The 19628-nt window shown below is 36.6% G+C and overlaps 1 protein-coding gene across 1 annotated transcript; it reads left to right on the top strand.

Annotated features, from left to right (window-relative positions):
- Positions 1–936: 936 nt before the first annotated feature.
- Positions 937–2247, top strand: LOC143606582 (putative 2' cyclic ADP-D-ribose synthase BdTIR). Its single transcript, XM_077082306.1, has 2 exons — positions 937–1465; positions 2202–2247. Exons 1-2 carry the CDS (start codon positions 939–941, stop codon positions 2245–2247), a joined length of 573 nt encoding a protein of 190 aa, XP_076938421.1. The 5' UTR covers positions 937–938.
- The last annotated feature ends 17381 nt before the right edge of the window (positions 2248–19628 follow it).

Genomic DNA, 19628 nt, shown 5'->3' with positions numbered 1-19628 from the left:
AAAACTAACAACAAAAATACGTAAAACCCTGGATGTTGGTGAAAGAAGAGCGTTATGACGATTATTAGATGTGAATTTGATTGGTATTAGTTAGGTTGCTATGGTACTGGAACGGGAAAAAAACAAATTCTTAAAATAAATACATTTGAAAAAACAAAAGAAAATGCATTTAAAAAATCAAACGAAGGAAAGGTTTAGGACGAGTTAGCCAACCAATAAAAAGTATAGGTTGATCGTTAAAAAATCTATAACAAATACAATTTAAATGTAGATAACATATAAACTAAGTAGAAATATTAAAAAATTTTAATATTTGGATTTAAAAATAGAAGGTGAATGCATTAAATGTAAAAAATTAATTTGGTAAATAGTTGTTACTGAATACTAAAATGGTAAATAGTTTTTTCGCTAATACTAATTTAAAATAACTCTTCCAACTTTTAAATTTAAACATTATAATCAGACGTTTCACGTTGTACGTACAAGAGCATGGGAAAAAAGGAATACTAAATTGGATAATACTAAAAAGAAAAACACTAGGTAGGTTCTTTTGTTTTTTTCGAAAATGAAAAGACTCATGATACCTATAACATTATTAACTGAATTATTATTATTATTATTTTATGCACCGTGTTTGAAGGTTCTTAACACTTTTGTAATGCCAAAAGAGTCAAACCATTCAAAACCATTTACTCCTACTATAATATTTTCAACGTCCAAGTACGTATGTATGATTTTTCTTCGAAAATTCAAGATTCAAGATTTGATTAGTTCTTGCTAAGAAAAAAAGTTGGAAATTACTTTAAATCTATAAATACCCCATGTAATCCCCACGTAAATTAACATCGAAGATATATATTAAAACACACACAAAGCTAGCTACAACCCTGAAAATTAAGTACAAACTCTTTAATTAACTCACTTTAATTTCCATCCCCATGCAAAAATCAATTTCTTCAGCCAAATATGTCCACCGCAACCTCCTCCAATACTGTAAACCGCCATCGCAGCCACCATGTCCACCGCAAATCCCTAGTGCCGTCCTCTTGCCATCGCAGACACCGTGTGATATTTTCATCAACCACCGAGGGATCGACACGAAGAAGAATGTTGCTGGACTTTTGTTTGACCATCTCACGAGGTTGGGGTTAAGGCCTTTCTTGGACAGCAAGAATATGAAACCAGGCGATAAACTGTTTGATAAAATCGACAATGCGATCAGCGGATGTAAGGTGGGCGTCGCGGTTTTTTCTCCACGATACTGTCAGTCATATTTTTGCTTGCATGAATTGGCTCGTATCATGGAGGCTAAGAAGAAGGTTATACCGATATTTTGTGACGTCAAACCTTCTGAGCTTACGGTAAAGGACATCTGGCAATCCCCTAAATACGAGATAGATCGGTTCCGGTCAGCTCTCGAGGAGGCTAAGTACACCGTTGGCCTAACTTTCAATCCGTCAAACGGGTAAGTACCAATTACTCTCAGCAATTATATATAGAAATATATATGTTACAATCATGAGAACGTTTGTTGTGCACAACTAGTGCCCATTTCATATTGCATGAGGTATATATATATATACAATACTATGCATAAAAATGGTTCTTGAAGTGTGTGAAGACTTGTACACTACAAGTCAAAATGCATCACTTAATATGTTAGGGCATTCCATCTGAAATGATGTATGTACCCACATAATAGTGTTGAGATGCATCAAGATTTGTACATTTACAAGTCACATTAATGCAGGACACGATCCTTGCAATATAATCATTAGGGTAAATGGGCAATTAATAGAGAGACAGTTCTTCAAATGTAGTAAAATTTAACGGTGACGGATCCAGAATTATTATTGTATGGGAACGCTGTTTTTCTTATGTTTGAATTATTAACTACCAGATACTAGAATTTTCGGATTGCGCTGGTCGGGTTTTCACTAAGTTTTAAACGTAATATTTATAAAATATGAAAAAAATGTTTTATCTATATTTTGAACCCATGAACTCAATTTAAAAAGATGCAATTAACCATGTATAGATTTGATATTACAGTCGACAATGACATAAATAAAGCTAGCTTCTTCAAAGCTTATATCATCTCAAAGTTTTGAAGAAGACAACCAGTTTGATCACTCATTTCTTAACTTTGCGGGTTTATAACATGTTTACTAACAGAAGTTCTGTCATGCAATGTAATGCAGGGACTGGCCGGAATTTTTGATGACTGCAACTGAAGCAATTGTCTAGAACATGATAGAGGTTGAAGAGGAAGAGCGGAACAAAATCAGCCAAATTAATATACCAAAGCCAGTATTGAGAAAAATCAACGGTGGAAATAACTAAAACCATAATTAATTCATTCATTTTAATTAGCATATAACAAAAATAGTTAAAGCTAATTAATCAATTCTTTTATTTTATATTTGTTTTATTTGAGAAAGCAAATGATCAATTCTTTTAATTTATTCTTTTGTATATTCACATTTAGTTTCTTGTAATTTGAAGTTCTTGTTTTGATTTTTCTTCTTTGATTCAAAGTTGTAGTATTTGCGCTTTCATGTAATATTTTTATAATTAATAAATTATTGAAAGTGTTTGTTAGTTATTGATATACCCTTTGGGAACAGTACTTCTTAGCAAACAAATACTGTAATAGTTAGCTTGATACGAAACAAATAACTGTTTTTGGAGTCTGGTTCTAGAAGCAAAGCCCCCATCACCAAAGTCTTAAGTTTAAATCCTAAGAGAAGTAAGAATTTGTTTTAAAAAGAAAAACAAACAAATTAATTGTGTTCACCACCAAACAAGGAACCACTAACGGACCACAACCATTAGTAACTATAAATCGAGTTCTGATGAATAATAATGACATTCACGCAAAACAAACAAAATAAAATTATTATGATAATTTAAATCAAACCTTTGGTTATTATTGGCGAAATACATAATACCGGCATATTATCGTTGGACACCTAGAGCAGGATAGTCAGGTGTTGATCGTTGGTTGTGAAAATTTAACGTGGTTTATTAGTAAGTTGTGAAAATGTATAGTACTTAAAGGAGCAACATGGGACGTGGACGATGATCTCGACGATTGAGTAGATGGAAAGATAAGAAACAGTGTGTTTAACTTTAAAGTAAATTGGTGATAAAAATTATGGAAAATTTACATTTTAAAGATTTTGAAAATGTTGATAACTATAGAACTCGTATTAGGGGTTTCGGAAGGGTGGAAATCGGGTTGTTGAAATTGACCAAAACCCATGTTTGTATTCTGAAATTGACTCGGGTTTGGAGTAGGGGTTTGGCCCGGGTTTGAAGTTGTGGCAACATTTAAATGTTGAAACGAGTTGTTATCATCGATTTGTCTGTTTAAACAAACCGTTTTTACGAGCATTGTATGATATATATATTTGAGACATGAGTAAGAAATGGTTGGTTGTATGGAGGTTTGTGGGTGCTCTTATTTATAGATTTTCATTTTTAAAAATATATATCTTTTCAAACAGTCGTTAAATTGATTGTAGTTTTTTTATTGTTTTTTGTTTTTTCTTAACTTTAATAAAATCATAAAATATGGTAGTAGCAATAGATGTATGCCCATCTAAGTACCGTCCATTTAGTGTTTGTGGGTTGTCAACTTAGACACGTACACAAACACACTAAACGAACCTACACGACTTAAACGGACACTGTGTATGGACTTAATAAGTTTCGTGTATTAAACTGGCAGACACAGATTGACCTGTTAATTTTCGTGTCTAAACAGATAAAATGTTCGTTTACTTGTTAAGTACTCGATTACATTTTTGTATAACTAAAAATATAAAAATATAATATATAGCGTGCCCTAACTACTTAAACCTTATTCTTTACACCCATACCATATCATCGTCCTTCCATCGATATCTATAGTGGCGCACCCACTTCCACATCTCTGGTCTCCTTTCTTGTAGACCACATCTCTGGTCTCTCTCCTCGCACACTCTACAGCGGCGCCACCGCCTTCTCATCAGTCAGTCTCCCCATCAAACATTGTCGCCTATAACCAATTGTCTCTTAAGGTATTCAAATCGAACCCTCTCCTGATTCGAGTATAGTTTCAATAAACAGGTTCATAAATATGTGTTTTAAACAGCTCTTATCATGTATACATAGTATTAATAGGTACGTGTTTGGGAAACATCACATAGTTTTCGTGTCGTGTACATGTATACATGTTTCATTTTTTATCATGCTCATCTCTTATCCTATACGAGTATACACGATATGTCAGGCCTAATCCATGTCGTCTATCCCTTGTCCGAATCCCATGACATGTCATCCAAACTTGGATCCCGCTGTGTATGCTCTAATCATAAGTTTACATGTATATAATAATCAATTTACATATACGTGTAATATTTTATATATGTGTAACCATGCAACACATATAATAAATAACAAAATAATATTAAAATATATAATATTAAATATGTAAAAAAAGTTGGTTGTGATGAGCATGGGTGACTCGTGGGATAACAAGTTTGTGCTTTAGGCTCACACTTAATTAAGGCCTCCAATTAAAAAAAAACATTATATATAGATATATTATAATGGGAAAAATAAACTCATTGTAAGATTTGGCATTATAAGTACGAATGGATGACTTGATCTCTGGTTTTTGAGGGTTAGAAATAGACGATTTTGTCTTTTCCACTTGTTTCGGATTAGAATTCGTGTTCGTTTTAGAGCCGAAACACCTTTTCTACCCTCTTTACGAAACATGTCAGGTTTGGTTTGATGAGGACTAAATCTACCAGATTTGTTTCTATTCCAATCATCGTCAGAGGGATTAGCCTGATTATGCCTGAAATTTTGCCTGTAGACATTATGAGGCATATAAGGCATATTCCTCTGATAAAATCCATAATAAGGAACATACGGACGATGTGGACAATTTCTGGCAATATGGCCAGGAGTGCCACAGTTAAAACAAGTTTGACGTTTTACATAAAAATTGTTTTGGGCAACTCCTTGTCTGGACCGATTGTGTGGACCAGTTTGCTTTACTTGATGCTTACCACTTATCACATTATTTAACTTACTGCCTTGTTTGTCAATAGAGCATCCCTCTTTAACAAACTTAGGCGATGAGTACTTGTTGAGTTTTTTGATTTTTTAAACTTATTAGAAATCACATTATCAGAATTCAAAGTCTTAACGGAATCAACCACACAAGTATCTTTGCTCTTAAAAACAGAGCCCACACAAACAGTCGGAATAACAAAATTCAAAACAGGTAATTTTAAAGAAACATTAGAAATAATGTCTTTATTAATTGAAATATGAGACTCATCATCCTTATCAGTCCAATCCTCAATGATTACTCTATCTTCACATGAGGCAAACACATCAGAATCGTTCAATTTTGAAGTGGACGCAGTAGTTTCTACTGAGTTGATCCTTTTATTATTAGCAGGTTTACCATACTTCATATCTTTAACCTTTTCTTCTTGCTCTTTGATAAGAGGAAGACCTGTGTAGTTGTCATTATATGGTGGGGGTACCTGACTATATCATATACCCTCACCCTCATTCTCTTTCCACCATAACTGATTTTTAATCATGGAATTAACTACCTTACTGGAGCCATCAAACTTTCTGAAATCGAGTTAAGCTCTTTTAAATTTTTCAGTTAGTTTTGAAATTTCTAATTTAGAGGCTTCCAGTTCAGCAGTTAATTCAACAATTTTTTGTTTGGCATCTAGATGGTGGCAACTTTTCAAGCTAAAGTCAGATTTTAGTTTGATAAAATCCTTTTTCTGTGCCTCAATTTTATCAAGGTAAGCTTTCTCGTTTTTTCTTGAGTTTATGGTTTTCAGATTTAACCGTTTCCATATCTCTAAGGAAGTTATCATTATGAAGCTTATACAAATTTATCTTATCAATGCAATCTTGAGAACATGATTGGAAACTTACCTCAGATGAGCTGGGAGAAGTGAATGCCTTGAACGTGAATTGAAGTTCCTTAACTTGTTCCTCAGCAGCATTTTCTTCTTTAGTGTCTTCAACATGAGCATAATTAGCAGTCTGGTTGCTAATGTTGAGAGCAGCCATCTGATCAACCCAAGAAAATTGTTGAGCAACCAAACCCCTTTCACCATTTCCAGAGATACCTCCAACTTCTCATCTAGTATTTCACACTGGAACCAATGCCCTTTCTGTATTTCCTTCCTTTGCTGGGTTGGTACATTCATGAGCAAAGTGACCTGGCCCATGATAATTGTAACACCTCAGAGTGTCTTTGTTAAAGTCCACCTTCTGATTATTTGGCATATTCCAATTATTCCTTCCCGTTCTCTTGGTAAATTTCTTGGCCCGAAACACTTCAATGGCGATTTTCCAAGAGATATCCATTTCTTCTACATCATCTGGATGAATCTGATCAAGTTCAGCAGCAACTACAGGTTGAACCAAATCTCCAGCAAGGAATGCATTGTAGCAGTTCATGAATCCTGCCATTAGAGCAATGTTCTCTTGAGTTTCCTTGGGAATAGCAGAAATCTGACTGGAGTTCTGACCAGGAGCAACACTAGATGATTGGGGTTTAACATTAGCAACAGGAGATTGGGCATAAGTGAAAAATATTGGAGCTGGTTGCTGTGAGGTTGAGGATGATGGACTCTGAGTGGATTTAAACATTTGGAAGTTGCTTTGAGGTGGAAGTTGTTGTTGCCCCTGAGTAATCTTGAAGAAAATTTGTTTTAAGAGATGAGTGCATTATTGGTAGCAACACTGTAACCAGCCGCACTATAAGAGTTTGCATGGTTTATAGCACGTTGTTTGTCATCCATGTCACATGATTTAATGATAACCATCATTTCGGATATTGACAACCTCTTGAGATCTTTTGTCTTTATGATGACAGCAACATTCATATCCCAGCTTTTAGGCAGTGAATGTACTAATTTATTGTTTATCTCAGTAGTTGCTAGATAGATTGTCACACCCCGACCAAAGGCGGCGGAACATGCCGGGGTGCAACGATTGCCCAGAAGCGCATGACACTATTTAAAGCGACAATATTTAACAAACTCATTTCATTTCACAACATCGAAAATGTCACATAACCAAATATTCATAAGCCAAATACAACAAAATATAACAATATATAACAAATCAAATATTGTTCATTTTTGCTAATAACTTAAAGGTCTTGACATTCGTTTTCACCACAAGCATCGAATCAACCGAGATGTAAACATGTAACATTTCATAAAATAAAGTTTTTCAACACAAAGGTTGGTGAGCAATTCATAAGTTTGAACATATAGATACATAGTATGAAAGATCCACAAAACTTGTATACGAAACAATAAATAAAAGCTATAAACTTTGATAAATAGTTATCTCTAAACAAGTTAGCGACACCTAGCTATAAGGGGATGCCAAATAGTCTAGGATTTTATAGTTATCGTTAATTGCATTACGTTAACGACACCTTGCCATAAGGGGTTGCCAAATGTTCTAGGATTTATAGTTCCACCATCCAAAAGCGATAAACACATAGACATTTAAGCATATAACACCAAATCGAGCAATTATTCAAGTAAAGTATACAATAACATTTGTGGTTTAAGACCCAAGTATAAAATATTTAGTTTAGATAAGATGAAATGTCACCCCCAAAATAAAAGATAGAAAACGGGGTATGAAAGTACTCACGTTCAAGTAATAAACTTGAAAAGTTGGAAATTTGGAGATTTGCCGGAATGACGGGTTTAATGTATGAAGCCTAAATAAAAGAAAGTCTTGGATTTAGAAAGGTTGCCTTAAAGATCTTTAAATAAAATAATTGTTGCAAAAAGTAAACAATTAAAGTTCAAGGTTTAAAATGTAACTATTTAAGAATTTAGAATAATAACCCTTTAAAAATGTAAGTTTGCTCGAAACCGGGTTAAAGTATCTAACCTTAATATTTATTTAAACAATGTTAAGTAATTAGGTGGGAAAAATGCTAAAATGCAAGTTCCATTCGGCTAAAGATACTAAAACGGGTCTTTAACGAGTGTTCGGGTTGTTGGTTCGGGTCTTGACGAATAGTCAAACCCAAAGTCAACTTTCCAAAATATTAATTTTTATGAGATAACTCACAAAAACTTTATAAGACTTAACCAAGTATGTAGATCTATTGTTTTAGAACTAACAACGTACGTTAAGCGAGTGTTCGGTTTGTTGGTCCAAACTTTGTTATGAGATCATGTTGGATCCAACATTTCCAAGTACTTAAGAAAATAATTAAAATCAGTATGTAAATTATTTTTAAAGAAATATACAAGTCTTCATAGCTAAAAACACACTTGTGTGTCTTAAGTGAGTAAAAATCGGATCGGGGTTTCCATCTCACAATACGTTCCTTGATGGTCTCCACATGCCAAAACAACCAAGAACTTGTATAAAGGAATTTTAGAAACTTAAATCTAACAAAAAGCATGTTTAAAACAATTATTTAACAAAATTAATAACAAGTTCGGTTCACGGTTTGGACTATTTACGGTTAAACCGAGGTTAGTCTTTACAAACCCCCACTATGGAACTTCATAAATATGACAAACAAACTAAAAATAGCATAAGTTAAACATGGTTAGTATGTATAAACAAGTTATATATGTATGTATGTATATATATATATATATATATATATATATATATATATATATATATATATATATATATCAAGAACACGAAGTTAACCATGAAGCCTTGCCTTACGAGGTCCGAAACTTAACCAACCGGAGTCGGAGAAGTAAGTAAGTAACTACCAAAGGTAACAAGGGGTATTATTATGTATATGTTGTACAACCATAAACAAGTGTTAGTAAAGTTAGATGAACAAATTAGAAAGAAATATTAAACTTAGTTTGACATTTGGAAGTCAAAACTTCAAGAACACATAAACAAACAACCTTGAATCTATGGAGTTTTGAGAGAGAACTTGAAGCAAGAGCAAGTGTAAAATGAAGAAGATGAGTGTGTATATATAGGGTAAGGGTCAAAGCTTATTTACAAGGTTCTCTTTTATGTTTTGCATGAAAATAGATTGGTTAAACAAACAAGCAAAGCACAAAACAACAAACAAACTAAAAATAGTGTGCAGATGGCCCTAGACGTCGTGCGGCCTCTCCTTAGCCCTCTGGTCATGCGGCGTGGAGTGCCCGGGGGAGGGGGGGGGCTTGCCCAGCTCGTCTAGTGGTTCGTTTCGCGTTCAAAAGTTCGTTTTTGATGTATTTTAGTCATTTTAAGTCCGTTTTCGAATCCGTAAAAGAGGTTTTTCAATTAAACAAATGGGAACAATTTGGTAAAAAAAATCCAATATTTTATATATAATAAGTTTCGGTTTACAAAACGGGTCGGTTTACAGCATAAAACAACGGATATACGACTATAAACAGGACTCGAAATTGTCGAATGTCACAGTGTTCCCTACTTTAGGAAATTTCGTCCCGAAATTAAGATGAAGACGACGATGCAAATAAATGTGGATACTTCTCTTTCATTGCGTCTTCTCCCATGTAAATTCCGTGCTACGACGTGATTCTCATCGAACTTTGACTACCCGAATACGACTACGCTTGGTTTTCTTCTCGTTGCGATCCATGATCTCAACGGGTCGTTCAACCATAATCATCGACTCATCGACATGTAATTCGTCGAGTGGTATATGGAGATTACCCTCGGCTAGTCACTTTTTGAGATTTGAAACATGAAATTGCCGGATGAACACCGACAAGTTCTTGCAGTAGTTTGAGTCGATACGCTACTTTCCCAACACGTTCAAGAATTTTGTAAGGACCAACAAAACAAGGAGCTAGCTTGTCCTTCTTTCCGAAATGGACTACCCCCTTCCAAGGAGATACTTTTAGAAGGACAAGATAGTCAACATTAAATTCGATCGGTTTTCGCCGTTTGTCGGCGTAACTCTTTTGACGACTTCTAGCGGCTAGGAGATTCTTATGGATTTGATCGATCACATCGGTAGCTTCTTGGACCATTACGGGTCCCGTGATTTGAGCTTCACCGATTTCGTTCCCACTAATTGGAGATCGACATTTACGACCGTAAAGAGCTTGAAAAGGAGCCACATCAATGCTAGAATGGTAGCTATTGTTATAGGAGAACTCAATGAACGGAAGGTGAGAATCCCAATTCCCACCGAAATCAAGAACACACGCTCGTAGCATATCCTCGAGTGTTTGGATTGTACGTTCGGATTGACCGTCCGTTTGAGGATAATAAGCGGTGCTAAGATCAAGACATGTTCCCAAAGCTTCTTGAAGAGATCGCCAAAAATGAGAGATAAAACGGGCATCGCGATCGGAGATGATAGACAATGGCAAACCGTGTCGGCACACAATTTCCCGAACATATATTTGAGCAAGCTGCTCGACAGAATACTTCTCGCGGATCGGAATAAAATGATCAAATTTGGTCAAATGATCGATGAACACCCAAATTCTATCGTTGCCTTTTTGGGTGTTAGGTAATTTGGTGATAAAGTCCATAGCAATGTCTTCCCATTTCCAAACGGGAATCGGTGGTTGCTCGAGTAGACCAAAAGGTCTTTGATGTTCGGCTTTGACTTTTGAGCATGTTAGACATTTAGATACAAACAACGCTACGTCCTTTTTCATACCCGACGACCAAAAGGTAGCACGAAGATCTAAATACATCTTATCCGCACCGGGATGAACGGAATATCGTGAATTGTGAGCTTCGTCGAGTATACAAGTACGAAGGTCATCGCGATCAGGAACCCACAAACGATTGAGAAAGTATAAAAGATCATCCAGTTTGGTTTCGAGTTGAAGTTCGGTTCCACATGACATTTCGTCGTACATGTTACCTTCTTCAACAGAGGTACGTTGGGCTTGAAATATACGAATTTGAAGATTGGTTTGAACGGCGACGTGTAAGAGTAGGAAGGATTTAACATTAACCTTTCGACTTTGGGCGTCGGCTACAACATTCGCTTTACCGGGATGGTAGCGAATCTCGCAATCGTAATCACTAAGTAATTCGACCCATCGTTGTTGTCTCATGTTGAGGTCTTTTTGGTCAAAAATATGTTGAAGGCTTTTATGATCAGTAAAAACCACACATTTCGTACCATAAAGGTAATGTCTCTAGATTTTGAGAGCGAAAACGACGGCACCAAGTTCGAGATCGTGAGTCGTATAGTTCTTCTCGTTGACCTTTAGTTGTCTTGATGAGTATGCGATGACTTGACCTCGTGCATGAGAACACAACCAAGGCCTTGATGGGATGCATCGCAAAATACAACAAAATCGTGGTTTCCATCGGGAAGGGTTAGAACGGGAGCATTGCAAAGCATATCCTTAAGAGTACAAAAAGCTTCCTCTTGCTTCAAACCCTATTCGAATGGTTTCCCTTTATGAGTAAGGGAGGTAAGAGGCGAAGAGATCTTGGAGAAATTCCGAATGAAACGCTGATAATATCCGGCCAAACCGAGAAAGGATCGAATTTCCGTGGGAGTCGTTGGAGTTTTCCAATCCTTAACGGCCTCAATTTTAGTGAGATCAACATGAATACCTTTGTCGTTTACGATATGTCCCAAAAATTGAATTTCCTCGAGCCAAAATTCACATTTGGAGAATTTGGCATAGAGTTTTTCGTTTCTAAGGAGCTCGAGAATGGAACACAAATGATGTTCATGTTCGGCTTTGGATTTAGAGAATATGAGAATGTCATCAATAAAGACAATAACGAATTTATCGAGGAATGGTTTGCAAACGCAGTTCATGAGGTCCATAAATACCGCGGGTGCATTTTTTAACCCAAAGGGCATAACCAAAAATTCGAAATGTCCATATCGAATACGGAAAGCGGTCTTAGGAATGTCTTCTTCGCGAACACGCAATTGATGATAACCCGATCGAAGATCGATGTTGGAGAAAAAAGTCGCGCTTGAAGTTGGTCGAATAGGTCGTCGATACGTGGCAAGGGATATCGATTTTTTATAGTAAGCTTGTTAAGTTCTCGGTAATCTCTGCACATACGAAACGAATCATCCTTCTTTTTCACGAATAAGACGGGAGCGCCCCAAGGAGAAGAGCTTGGACGAATAGAACCTTTATCGGAAAGTTCTTCGAGTTGGTTTGATAGTTCTTGCATTTCCGATGGGGCTAAACGGTAAGGAGCCTTGGCCACGGGCATCACACCGGGCACAAGATCGATATGGAACTCAATCGAACGTACGGGAGGAAGACCGGTAACATCGTCGGGAAAGACATCGGGGAAATCATGAACAATGGAAATATCTTGGATTTTCCTTTCCTTTTTGTCCTTTGTCACCGAGAGAGCTAAAAACGGAACGTACTTTGGGCGTAAGTAATTTTGCGATTGAGCACACGACATGAGATTAAGCCTTCGCGGCGTTGCTTTGCCGAAGACCTTAAGAATTTTACCATTGACAAGCGGAATACGAATGAATTTATCGAAACAAATGACTTCGACACGGTGCAAAGATAACCAATCCATGCCTACTATGACATTGAAACTTCCCATTTGCATCGGGATGAGATCGATGAAGAATTTATGGTTAGTAAGGATAAGGGTACAATCGCGTATGAAGGAGTTGATGGTAATAGAATTGCCATTGGTGACTTCAACAGAAAATGGTCGGGAAAGCTTAGTTCGAGGTATCGCAAATTTCGACTCAAATTTCAAAGAAATAAAACTTCTATCGGCACCAGTATCAAATAAAATAGAAGCCAAATGATGGTTCACCAAAAACATACCGTTCACGACATCGTTTGCCACTTGAGCTTGATTCGCGTTCATCATAAAAGCTCGCCCTTGGTTGCCATGGTGGACTTGAGGTGCTTTTTGTGGAAGTGGAGGTGGTGCTTGGATTGCTTGGATGGGTTGGATGAGGGGTGCATTGAGTTGGGGAATTTGGGGTTGGTAGGTTTGGACTTGATAAGCTTGGGTTTGGTAGTAAGGAACGGTCACGGTTTGAGCTTGGTTGGCAAAGTTTAAACGAGGGTAATTGTTGCGAAAATGGTTGGGATCTCCACATATGAAGCAAGCTCAGGGTTGTTGGGGTTGGTTTGGTGGGTAGGGTGCATATCGGTTTTGGGCATTTTGGGGAAAAGTTCTTGGTTGATTAGTTTGGTTAGGTTGGGTTCGTTGGGTGGATCGACATGTGGTGTGGAAGTGACCAAATCGGTTACAAAATGTACAATGGCGACACGGCGAGTTTGTTGGGTAGTGAAGTTGGCAAGTGTTACATAGTGGGGAGTTACCAACATAAGGTTTTTGGTTATGGGGAAGAGTTTGGGCTTATTGTTGTGGTTGAGGTTGGGTGACAACATAGTTTCGGTAGTTGGTTTTGGGTTTCTTTTTGTTGTTGTTGTTGTGACGGGATGAGTTGAAGTAGTTTATGGCTTGTGGTACGGGTTCAACCTTGGCTTGGGAAGCGGGATCGGCTTTGGCTTTCTCGGTCGTTTTCTTAATGGTGAGGGTACCCGCTTTCACGTGATTTTCCGACAGCGCGTCGGCCAAAGTGATGGCATCCTCGAGGGTCACGGGTTTGCTACTCATAACAGAGTCCCGGATTTGCATGGGTAGACCCCCAATATTTTTTTCAAGCTCACACTCGGCCGGGGTAACCAAGTGCGGGACAAGGATGCTAAAATCGTGAAATCGGAGCGAGAGCGGCATTATCACCACTATCTTGTTTTAGGTTCCAAAATTCTTCCTCAAGCCTTTGGAGCTCGTGTTTGGGACAAAATTTATTCATCATAAATGCTTTGAGGTCGGACCATGGAAGAGCCATAGCCACCTCGGTCCCTTGAAGGTGCATGACACTACCCCACCATGTTAGAGCGGTTTTTCTAAACATGCTTGAAGCGAAATTTGTCTTTTTTCGCTTCGGGGCATTCACTATGCCGAAACACACTTTCGATCGATTCGAACCATTGCAACAAAATTGGTTCCAAGAACTCGGACGGGTTGGCACTAGTAAATTGCTTGAGTAGGTAAGATGCGGGTTTGGGTTCAACGGGTGCAACAAAGGGTGCAGGTTGGGCAGCTTGGATTTGGGTTACAAGCTCGGGAATCACGGCGGCCATTTTCTTGGAGATGAGAGCGGCCATACGTCGGGTGGAGTTCTTGCGCGGTTGGCGTCTTAGTGGAGGCATGCTAAAAGTTTATAAAGAAAATGGGATAAGTTTTGGGTAAAAGAAATGAATACGAGGGTGAATAAAATAAAATAAGATTTCAAATTTTTTTGATTGTGAATCCTAGAGTTAGTATGGAGAATATGTTAGTGTTAGATAAAATATATAAAACTTTGTTTATAATTAACAAAACCGAAAAAAAAGCAACTTAAAAGATTTTTGAGATGTTAAAGATTGAAAATTTGAGATTTTGAGATTTATAGTGTCGGAAAAATCGTGCATGAACCACCATGACTTGATATTCCAACACTAAAAAGTTTGATAAAACAACATATTGGAGTCTAAACATGTGTACGAACCACCGAAACTTTTTCATGTTTTCGACTCAAATAACGATAACAACACAATAAATCGAGATACAACGTCATGTCAAAACGCTAGTACACGTACCACCGTAGTTCTATTGTTTTGACACCGAAAACAAGGATGGCGACCGGAACGCTCGCATTCGACTACTTAAAGAATTTACATATATATCAAATTTGTGGCTTAGAAAACGAGCACTATAACTCAACCATCCCAGGTAAGTAAATCACTTTTGATTCTTGGAATCTTTTTGTCAAATGGTCGTTTTATAATGTCTCGTTTCCTATGATGGCTACAAACCCGAAATAAACGCAACCTTTAAGGGATTTGAAACAACAGGATCCAAGTTAATCTTGTAATCCATAAAACACAATAAAAAACTACTCTTTGCGTTTTAAGGTAAGGATACCTTGGAAATACTATGAAAGTGTGTGTATGTGAACATTTAGGATATTGGTGAATTTTAAACAAGTTTATAAGTAACATGCTATATGAACAATCAATTACAGAGTAAACACGTATAAGCACACATATATGACCCTAAGCATAACAATTCTAGGTCGTTACGTCTAACCACCTATCTTATTGTCATGGCTTTGATACCAATCTGTCACACCCCGACCAAAGGCGGCGGAACATGCCGGGGTGCAACGATTGCCTATAAGCGCATGACACTATTTAAAGAGACAATATTTAACAAACTCATTTCATTTCACAACATCGAAAATGCCACATAACCAAGTATTCATAAGTCAAATACAACAAAATATAGCAAATCAAATATTGTTCATTTTTGCTAATAACTTAAAGGTCTTGACATTCGTTTTCACCACAAGCATCGAATCAGCCGATATGTAAACCTGTAACATTTCATAAAATAAAGTTTGTCAACACAAAGGTTGGTGAGCAATTCATAAGTTTGAACATATAGATACATAGTATGAGAGATCCACAAAACTTGTATACGAAACAATAAATAAAAGCTATAAACTTTGATAAATAGTTATCGCTAAACAAGTTAGCGACACCTAGCTATAAGGGGATGCCAAATAGTCTAGGATTTTATAGTTATCGTTAATTGCATTACGTTAACGACACCTTGCCATAAGGGGTCGCCAAATGGTCTAGGATTTATAGTTCCACCATCCAAAGCGATAAACACATAGACATTTAAGCATATAAAACCAAATCGAGCAATTATTCAAGTAAAGTATACAATAACGTTTGTGGTTTAAGACCCAAGTATAAAACATTTAGTTTAGATAAGATGAAAAGTCACCCCCAAAATAAAAGATAGAAAACGGGGTATGAAAGTACTCACGTTCAAGTAATAAACTTGAAAAGTTGGTAATTTGGAGATTTGCTGGAACGACGGGTTTAACGTATGAAGCCTAAATAAAAGAAAGTCTTGGATTTAGAAAGGTTGCCTTAAAGATCTTTAAATAAAATAATTGTTGCAAAAGTAAACAATTAAAGTTCAAGGTTTAAAATGTAACTATTTAAGAATTTAGAATAATAACCCTTTAAAAATGTAAGTGTGCTCGAAACCGGGTTAAAGTATCTAACTTTAATATTTACTTAACCAATGTTAAGTAATAAGGTGGGAAAAATGCTAAAATGGAAGTTTCATTGGGCTAAAGATACTAAAACGGGTCTTTAACGAGTGTTCGGGTTGTTGGTTCGGGTCTTGACGAATGGTCAAACCCAAAGTCAACTTTCCAAAATATTAATTGTTATGAGATAACTCACAAAAACTTTATAAGACTTAACCAAGTATGTAGATCTATTGTTTTAGAACTAACAACGTACGTTAAGCGAGTGTTCGGTTTTGTTGGTCCAAACTTTGTTATGAGATCATGTTGGATCCAAAATTTCCAAGTACTTAAGAAAATAATTAAAATCAGTTTGTAAACTATTTTTAAAGAAATATACAAGTCTTCGTAGCTAAAAACACACTTGTGTGTCTTAAGTGAGTAAAAATCCGATCGGTTCGGTTTCCATCTCACAATACGTTCCTTGATGGTCTCCACATGCCCAAATATCCAAGAACTTGTATAAAGAAATTTTAGAAACTTAAATATAACATAAAGCATGTTTAAAACAATTATTTAACAAAACTAATAACAAGTTCGGTTCACGGTTTGGACTATTTACGGTTAAACCGAGGTTAGTCTTTACAAACCCCCACCATGGAACTTCATAAATATGACAAACAAACTAAAAAGAGCATAAGTTAAACATGGTTAGTATGTATAAACAAGTTATATATATATATATATATATATATATATATATATATATATATATATATATATATATATATCAAGAACACAAAGTTAACCATGAAGCCTTGCCTTACGAGGTCCGAAACTTAACCAACCGGAGTCGGAGAAGTAAGTAAGTAACTACCAAAGGTAACAAGGGGTATTATTATGTATATGTTGTACAACCATAAACAAGTGTTAGTAAAGTTAGATGAACAAATTAGAAAGAAATATTAAACTTAGTTTGACATTTGGAAGTCAAAACTTCAAGAACACATAAACAAACAACCTTGAATCTATGGAGTTTTGAGAGAGAACTTGAAGAAACAACAACTGTAAAATGTAGAAGATGAGTGTGTATATATATAGGGTAAGGGTCAAAGCTTATTTACAAGGTTCTCTTTTATGTTTTGCATAAAAATAGATTGGTTAAACAAACAAGCAGTGCACAAAACAACAAACAAACTAAAAATAGTGTGCAGATGGCCCTAGACGCCGCGCGGCCTCCCCTTAGCCCTCTGTTCGCGTGACGCGGCGTGCCCGGGGGGGGGGGGGGCTTGCCCAGCTTGTCTAGTGGTTCGTTTCGCCTCCGAAAGTTCGTTATTGATGTATTTTAGTCGTTTTAAGTCCGTTTTCGAATCCGTAAAAGAGTTTTTTCAAATTAAACAAATGGGAACAATTTGGTAACATAAAAATCCAATATTTTATATATCATAAGTTTCGGTTTACAAAACGGGTCGGTTTACATCATAAAACAACGCATATACGAATATAAACAAGACTCGAAATTGACGAATGTCACATAGATGCTCGCAGATCTCATCTCTGTCACAAGGGCAATGAACCTCTGAAGTTGAGTCTTTAACGATTCTCCCAGAACATGATTGAACATATTAAATTTTTGTCGCAACAAATCTTGACGACTTATGTTCATGTCTTCATTCCCTTCATACACCTCAATCAATGCTTCCCACAGTGCCTTAGCAGATTGCGATTCTATAAAACCCAGGGCAATCTCAGGTGAGAGTGCCATAGTCAGAGTTGAGAGTGCCATTTCATCCTCCTCTACCTTAGCAAAATCATCATCATCATCATACATAGCAATAGGCTTCACAGCAACTTCAGTAGAGTTCTCACGTTGGTAAGTGATGACTTGGGGACCCCTAACTATGCTTCTCCATATTTTGGAATCTTTCATCTTAACATACTTCTTGAAACGAAACTTCCACTAACTAAACACCTCATAAGACAGCAGACGGGGCACGCGAGTAGTGGTCCTCATTATGGAGTCCGGTTCTTGATGAAGTGAAGCATTGGATGACCCATTACTATTAATTAGTTGATCCATTTTAGTTTAATTAGTCCAAAAGTAATTTAGGTCCAAAAAAAAAAATCAAATGTCCAATACACCAGACCCAAATAAAATGTATCAGGCCCAACTATGTTCACAGTTTGCGTTGACCGAGAACTAAAGTTGACCAAGAACTGAAAGAGTTGACCGAGAATCAAGGTTGTTGACCGAGAACCAAGGTGATTGACCGAGAACCAAAGATTTTGACCGAGAACTCATGAAATTGGCCGAAAACGATCAGATCTCAAAAAGGAACTTGAAAGATTGGCCGAAAACCCTCAAAACTACCCGAGAACTGATTATACTGGCCGAAAACTAGAGAGTCAATTGGATTTTGACAGTAACAAACTCTCGAGTTTAGTGGGATTTGATTTGTTTCCAAAACAAAATCAATCTTTCACCAAAAAAATCCTTTCTCTTCCCCGATCAACAACTCGCCGGAAATACAACCAAACCACCAAACACTTAGATCTTGAATCCGTTGATATCACAATAACGAGCCTGAATAGGTCAAAGGCTCAGATACCAATTGTAAGTCCCAAAGAGAGATCTTTCATTATGATATCAACACACCTCAACGATATTGCAGAATATATCGTAAGGTGATTCAAGACAAATAAACTAATACGTAAAGAAGACGACGAAATGCTTCAAATTAAACACACGTTATTATTAATGTCGGGTGGTTAAGCACTTGATTACAAAACTCGTTCACCACAATGACAATATGAACGGCCAACAATACAATGAACATCCAACCGAAACCCTATACAATATAATCTATATATTGGGTAGCCAACACCCAAGCCCAACAAAAAGCCCAAAGCCAACCGAGATCCCTAAAGGATCTCGGTTTACATTCATAACCCAAACCAAAGCCCAACAAGCACATAACTAAGTACAAACCACCAAAAATGGACCAAACACTTACCAACATCATCCCCTGGGCAACTTATTAGCATCATCTAAGGCAAATGCACCATCGTGTCTGATGACGTCTCACTGTAAGAATAAATACTATAATATGTATTTATTTATATATGACCATTATAATCATTTATATAATAGATTAAAACTTTTATTATATCTTATTATATATTAGTATGACAATTATGTATGGACCATATTACCCTGGGAAAACGACGAAAATGGTTCATTTGACCACACAAATTCCTTGACTAACCCCTCAAACTAAATAATACCCATAATGATAATTTTTCTAAATAGAAGGATCCACCATAATAGATCTGACAACCGACAGATCTATATGACACCCTTCCGTTTTTTAACCAACCACGTCTTGATACATATACACTTAAAGGGTCGGGTCTGACTGTTTAGTTTTGGCACCGACTGTTATCAAACAATTTGCTTGACGGTTTAATAAATGGTCTGCCAACGAATCTATTCCGTCAGGCCTCCATATCTATTCCATTGACCAACATATCAATTATTGCAGCATTC

The sequence above is a fragment of the Bidens hawaiensis genome, unplaced genomic scaffold (genome assembly GCF_021521415.1).
Source record: "Bidens hawaiensis isolate Kalapana, Puna unplaced genomic scaffold, B.hawaiensis_p1.1 tig00075644_1, whole genome shotgun sequence".
Lineage (NCBI taxonomy): Eukaryota > Viridiplantae > Streptophyta > Magnoliopsida > Asterales > Asteraceae > Bidens > Bidens hawaiensis.
The sequence above is the reverse complement of the archived record's forward strand: the minus strand, read 5'-3'. Positions and strand labels throughout refer to the sequence as shown.